At 39.8% G+C, this 7,215-nt stretch overlaps 1 protein-coding gene across 2 annotated transcripts in view; it reads left to right on the top strand.

The window, feature by feature from the left end:
• Positions 1-7,215, top strand: part of ERC1 (ELKS/RAB6-interacting/CAST family member 1) — a 271,003-nt gene that overhangs the window by 91,604 nt on the left and 172,184 nt on the right. For both annotated transcript variants that reach the window (XM_005421022.2, XM_005421021.2), the window contains 3 exons: positions 842-979; positions 2,542-2,682; positions 3,769-3,909. In XM_005421022.2, coding sequence (XP_005421079.1) covers positions 842-979; positions 2,542-2,682; positions 3,769-3,909 — 420 coding nt within the window. The remainder of the gene's footprint in view (positions 1-841; positions 980-2,541; positions 2,683-3,768; positions 3,910-7,215) is intronic.

Raw genomic sequence — 7,215 nt, 5'->3', positions numbered from 1 at the left:
TGCTACAAATGTTCTGGAGTTGGGTACCTTACGTGGCACATGTCTTTCATTAGTTTATAATGGGCATTTGCTGATGCAAGAGGAACTTGTCAGAACAACACAAGAGAGCAACTGAGAAATCTGTGTACACTTTACTCCTTTGTTGATAAACTTGTTTTTGACATGTTATCATGTTAATGTGGCTATTTCTTTTGATGTGTATATGTGCATGAAAGGGGGTTGGCATTAGGTCTTCTGAGTGTGTCAAAAGATATGTTCAGAACTGCTAAACAGATGAAATTCTATATACACAGGAAAAAAGGCTGGTACATTTTCCACCCAGGGAACGGCACTTTGTGATACTCCATCACAAAGCAAGCCAGCTACCATGTAAGATGAACAAGCAACTTGCCAGTGTAGCAAAAAATACGATGATACCGAAGGAAATACCTAAAATAATTCTTCTTCACCAGTTTTTAATTATCAAGTGCCTTTTTTAGTTTACGTATGCAGTAAGGTTTTTGTCAATTTCTTTCCTTCCTTAATGTGTTTCTTTGTTAATGTGTTGATCATCCTTCTGTGACACAGTGCCCAACATCCTAAGAAATTTGGAATAATAGCTTTTCTTTATGCTGTTCTTGTGAATACTGTTCAGACTTGTTTGCTCTGAATTTATTCCTGACTCTTGGAAAGTTTACTGATTCCTTGTTATTATTTGATGGGTTCGATTGCATCATTTGTTGTTTTGAAGTAGGATTATAAGAACTGGGCTTCATTTGCTTTAAGAATAATATTAATCATTTAATATACCCTGAGATGGTTCCCCTTGCTGTTGTCTTAAAATTGACTTCTTTCGTTCAAGATCGAAAACCTTCAAGAGCAGTTGCGAGACAAGGAGAAGCAGATGAGCAGCTTAAAGGATCGGGTGAAATCCCTGCAGGCTGACACCACCAACACTGACACTGCCTTGACCACGCTGGAAGAAGCACTGGCAGAAAAAGTGAGTGTGGGAAGCACCGTGAGTTCCCTGGGGAGATCCTGCTGCTGTGCGAAGGCGCGGTTCCTGATCCTGTTCCTGTTCCCGTGCCCGATCCCGTGCCTGATTCCAATCCCATGCCCAGTCCAGTTCCTGTGCCCGTTCCCATGCCCGATCCTGATCTAGTTCCTCATCCTGTGCCCGATTCTGTTCCTCATCCCGTGCCTGTTCCTGATCTCGCATCGCTGCCCATTCCCGATCCAGTTCCTGATCCAGTGCCGGATCCCAATCCAGTTGCCAATCCCGTGCCCGTTCCCATGCCTAATCCTGACCCCGATCCATTTCCTGATCCTGTGCCCATGCTCGATCCCGGTCCAGTTCCTGTGCCCATTCCCGATCCCAATCCTATTCCCCATCCCGTGCTTGATCCCATTCCTCATCCTGTGCCCATTCCCGATCCCCCACCCCTGTCTGTTCCCAATCCCTTTCCTGATCTTGTTCACGTTCCCCATCCCATTCCCAATCCCTTTCCTGATCTCATTCCTGTTCCCCATCCCATGCCCAATCCTGATCCAGTTCCTGTGCCCATTCCCCATCCCGTTCCCCATCCCGATCTTGTTCCTGATCCCGTTCCCCTTCCCGATCTAGTTTCTGATCCCATTCCCAGTCCCAACCCCAATCCTGTTCCTGATCCCATGCCCGATCCCGATCCAGTTCTTGTGCCCGTTCCCAATCCCGACCCTGATCCCGTTCCCCATCCCGATCCCAATCCAGTTGCTGTGCCCCATCCCGATCCCCATCCCGTGCCCGTTTCCCTTCCCGTTCCCGATCCCGTGCCGGGTACGCGTCCATAGCGGAGCGGCCGCGGCGGGGCCGTCCCCGCTAGAGGGCGCTGCAGGACGCGCCGGTGGGGCGGGCACGGCGGCGCTCCCGGCGTGGGACCGCAGCGACGATCCCGATAATCTGAGTTTTTAACGCTCGATTTTCGGGAGATAACTGCCTCAGAGACAGACCGTCCCATTCTCTTTGGTGTCACAGCTTCTTGGGAGAACTATATATGTTTTTTCATTATTCCCAGAGGAGCTCCTTTAGTCTATTTGGTTCTATGAACCATGGTTAAACTTTACCTGAGGTTTGGGAATTTGCTTGCATCCTTTTAGATTTCAAGATATCCGAAGCTCCACTGATATCTGGTGTATGAAAAAGTAATTTTGTTGCCTTTTCTTGCTGTATATAAATCCCAGTGTCGTATTGGCATTATACCCCTCCTTCTCTGAAGAACCACTGATTTAACTGTACATTTTAGAAAAATAAGATTTAAATAAGTTCACAGCACTGTGAACATTCAGATATCCAGACATTCACAATATTGAATCCAGTATTCACAGTGCTGGTGTTTCACAGCAATGATTCCACAGAATTCTCAAGTTTTCTCTTTCTTGAGGATCTTTACAACTGTAAAGAAAAGAAAACGGCAATACACTCCTTCTCCTCGTTTCAAGCGTAGCAGAGGTGTTGTGATAGGAAGCCTCAGAAGCTGGATTGACTAAGAGGGATTTCCTTCACAAAGTGCTTTCTTTTGTCAGGAAAAGACCATTGAGCGGTTAAAGGAGCAGCGTGACAGAGATGAACGAGAAAAACAGGAAGAGATCGACAACTACAAGAAAGACATTAAGGACCTGAAAGAGAGAGTCAGCATTTTACAAGGAGATCTCACAGAGAAAGAGGTTGACCAGCAACACGAATCTATTGTGATGGAATTATTTGTTGTCTCTGTTTGTGTTACATTTGAGTTGAAGGAAACTGTTCCTTTATAGTAATTGTCTTTCAACAAAGCTGATCTGGTAGAGTACATCACTGGAGAATTTGCAAAGCATCAGTGTTTCAGAACCACCTTTTGAGGGATAGCAGCCATCCCCTTGTTTGCAGCAGTTAATCTTGTTAGTAGTGACTGACTGCTGGTCAGTGTGGCATTGACTGAGCTGTGCTGATAGACAGGGGAAGGCTGGGATCACGCTTGTCCCTGTCTCAGTGTAGGGAGGAAGGAGCAGAATTGATCAAAGCTGTGGGTGCCAAAAGCATGAGAATAATGTTTGTTCCTTTATGCAAACAACACAGCCAATTCTTTAGACTCTCGAGTATTTTTTTGATTAATTAGGTTGATTGTTGGTAATGAGCCAGTTGGCTAGACAAATTACCTTAATTATATTGGAGAAATATAAATGTTCTCTGTTCCTCTCTTGTGTATTTGCAATCTTTTTTCAAAACTTAGTCATAGTAAAACAACACAAAAATATGTACCCAGAAAGTACTAAGAGTTTGTCTACATGGAAATCAGCATTTGACAGGGAAAACAAAAAAAAGCAATCACAAAAGAATTTAGAAAGAAAGAAGCTGAGATATCTTTTGAAGTAGGGTGGCATGAATCATTTTCACCCCGTGGAAACTGTATACAGAAATGCTTTCAACTATCTCAATGGCCAAATCTTCTAACCACATGTGAGTTTAAATACAATTTTATTGAAAACCAGTTTTTCTTAAACATGACTGTCACTGGAGCACAAGTTCCAGTTTTACAAATTGCTTACAAGAAGTTTACATCTTTAAAAACTATTTTGAAATTAATTTAGTTTATTTTGATCCAGAAAGCCTGAATTAATTCAAGCTGTCTTAAGTCAGTGACACAAACAACCTGAAAAAGTTGTTTTCAGTTAGATCCTGTACATAGTGTGAAAGGATCGGAGGAAAATAAAGACAGGAAAGAAACTAACTATTGCACTTACTTGATAATTATTTCACATCTTTTAATTTAGACATCATTACTGGATCTTAAGGAACATGCTTCATCATTAGCTTCATCAGGGCTGAAGAAAGATTCAAGACTCAAGACACTGGAAATTGCATTAGAACAGAAAAAGGAAGAATGTTTGAAGATGGAAACACAATTGAAGAAGGTAATCTTAGTGCATTTTATGTATGTGTTGTAAGCATACAGTTCTAAACACATTGCCCATGTCTACAAAGAAAACTTGGGGTCTTAAGAGCAAATTATTTTAATTTCTTTTCAGCAGTAACCATGAAGATGTGTCCATGCAAAACATATTACAAGCTAAGCCTATCAAGCTTAGCTTGATTACAAGCTAAGCTAAGCCTAAGTAACTTTCAGACACTTGTGCTAAGTTTTGATTTCACTTACATGCACTAACAGAGCTGTTGGCTTTTTTGTTTACAGCTACTAAGAGTTTGAGGCTTAGACTGTTTCAGTGCAGCTTGTAGGAGCAGTTGTGCTGTTAAATTGATGTAACAGCTGAAAAAAGAACAGCTAAACATTTCACATACCAATTATCAATGCTTGTAGGAGTTAATGTGATAAATTCAGGTGCAGAATTGGCCCTGCAAAAAAGCAAAAAAAAACAAATGAAAAGAAGATGCTACCTGTGAAGTGTGTGATTTTGAGTCATCAGTTCTGACCTGTTTAGAATTCCTGTTGTGTTGGTGTTACTGCACCTGAGAGCAGTGTAAATGAAACTCTGTGCATGCATATCTAGGCCCACGTTTGTCCTGCTTCATTCTATCACACCAAATCAACTGTTCTCAGCATCAGCAGAGCTCAGTAGCAAGAAAAGGCAGCTATACACATATAATTGGTCTCCCAGGCTGTTTTCAGTGGGCACTTCTGAAGGACCTTTCATTGAATTCTGTGCCATGAATTGCAGTTTCACCCTGTGTTGCTGGTAACGAGTTGACAAATCTATCATTGCTAAGATTACCCAGAGATTGTTACAGCATCTCCTCATCCAAAGAAGCTACCTAAATCATGGTCAGTTCTACAACCAAAAACTAAATTGGTAGCCTACCATTACCTATGTGGAGTAACTTCCAGTTACTAGAGAAAAAAAGTAACTTCCAGTTACTAGAGAAAATGTAGTTAACATTCTCTTAAATATGTTTTATTCCTATAGTAAGTTTACATATTTCTTTAATAACCTTTTTTCCCAGCTGTTTTGAATGGGTTTTATTCTAGCTTTAGTGGGTTTTATTGTAGCTTGCACAGAAGCAAAAAAAAATAAAATTTTAAAGGCTTTCACTTTTTAAATGCTTTGCAGATATTTATTCAGGTGGTTTGACATTTTCAAGATAAAATAAGAAATAATTATGACATAATCCAGCTCCATTTTAAAGCTTCTAAAAACTCGTTTTTACACCTCTGCATTGTTAACAATTGCAAATAATTGTCATAATTAACCTTAAAACTAATGGCTACATAAGAGCGTTCATTTAAAAACTGAATTAGAAGTTCATTCTCTTGAGGTTTATTACATTATCTTAGTGCAGATTTGCATGAGACACATGCAGGAAGGAAGCTCTCATGTAGCTCCTTCAGAGTAAATGACTAAAAGCTTTTCCTTTTGGGTTCTTCCCTCACAGTTTGAATGGAGATGTGTCTAACATCAGTCTTGCTTCCCTTGCTTCCTATTCCCAGTGAGCAGTTTGAGTACTTCCAGTAAAACCTGGTAGCCCTGGAAGATAAGAAGCTGGCAGAAGAGGCTGAGCTGGACTACTGTTAAGCCATCAAATAAAAAAGACTTTGGTAGTCCTTACAAAAAACTCTTGCTAACCTGCAAGCAGTGAGCCTCAGAGAAATGAACCATGCAAGCTTCCCTTTCTTCTGTAAAAGGGAATTAACTTTACACTAAACAAAAATATTAACCAAGCAGAGTGCAAGGGTGCTGAAAAGTTGTTAATATTGATTTTAATTCCATGTCACTCTCCTATGTCTCCCTTGAAGTATCCACTTCTTGTTGCTATTCCTCTTTTCACTAATAAGTGTTTTATGTTGATCTTTGGCTTAGCACCTGAAACTGCAGTGTTTTTCATATTGGAGTTGTTTTTTTTCAAATAATAATACCATGGTTATGCAAATATGTCTGTTTAATTAGTCTGTATTCACTGCCTCTGTGCTCAGTTGTCATCCTGCTGCCAGCAGGAGATGCAGTGGGAGATTCTGAAATCTGAAAGCAGCTCATAAATCCCTGTTGAGTTTACATGGTGTACTGTCTTCATTTTGGCTCAGATGGAATCATTAGAGGCAAATAACACACAGGATGTTCTCTCCCTTTTTTTTCTGTGAAGTGCTATTATGCTCTGTGGTGGTTTTTCTTTTCTTCAGGAAAATCTTTGTCCAAACTACTATTTTAATGTATTATTTTTTATAGTGAGAAGCTTTTCCTTTAGTTTTTATTTTTCAGGATACTCTTTTCCCAGCATTTTCTTTCTTGTCTTTCCCAGACAATATACTTTGTTTCATTTTGTTTTTCTCATCTGGGAGAGACCAACTAATAGAAATTTTTCCAGGAAAGATGAGTGGATTTTTGTTCATCTTCCATTTCCACTGCATAGTTTTTCTCCCTATAGATATACTCCTTATTTTTAGGGAGGAAAAAGAGTCAAAACCATATGTTAATAAACTTCCCCTTGCTGCAGTTCTAGGAACTTTTCACCAGAAGAAGTTAGCAGTGATTCCTTGCCAGGAAAATACCTCTACCTTCAACAAGCTTACTCAGAGGTTGTTTTTTGAGGTTCTTTTCCTGCTCTGGTGTTCTTTCTTCAAATTCAGGAGGATAGTACCTTTCAAAAAAACAGGAAAAAAAAACTTAATGAAGTGTTGATCCAAATTCTGTCTTTCCCAAGAATTAGCCTGGCTAGTCTAATGCAGACTCTGCTGCTTTTTATTTTGTGAACATGGATTTTCTCCCACAGTTGAAAATATTACTGATAACATTGGTAGATGAAGCTGGTTTTTGTTCTCAGCTGATAATTATTTTTTTTAAGAAGGGACAATAAATGATGTATTCAACATAGAAAGAAAAAGGCTGCCAGGGAAATCAGGATTTCTTGTTACAATAAAAGCAAAAAGGAAAAGTCTGTTCAGCATTCAGGTAGTGTCAGTTACTGAATTAGTTTTCTGAACCATTCAGCTGTCTTGAAATTGATACAAAGGAAGCACTAGGAATTAAAGTCGTTCTCAATCTGTGAAACTCATCTGTAAACCCAAACAAAGAACTGCATCAAATATGTGGGGGCTGGACAAATCTGTTAAACTGAAATATTCAAGATAAAATTTGGAACTTGCATGAGGGTAACTCTCCATGTTTCTCATGTTCCAGAAGCTGGTTAGTAATGCATGCTAAAACCACTAATTAAGATTTTGTCATCTTAGTAAATTAATGTTGCAGTTATTATTTTAAATTCTTTTCTTG

The sequence above is a fragment of the Geospiza fortis genome, unplaced genomic scaffold (assembly GCF_000277835.1).
Source record: "Geospiza fortis unplaced genomic scaffold, GeoFor_1.0 scaffold10, whole genome shotgun sequence".
In the NCBI taxonomy this organism is placed as follows: domain Eukaryota; kingdom Metazoa; phylum Chordata; class Aves; order Passeriformes; family Thraupidae; genus Geospiza; species Geospiza fortis.
This window is presented reverse-complemented; position numbering and strand designations above follow the sequence as displayed.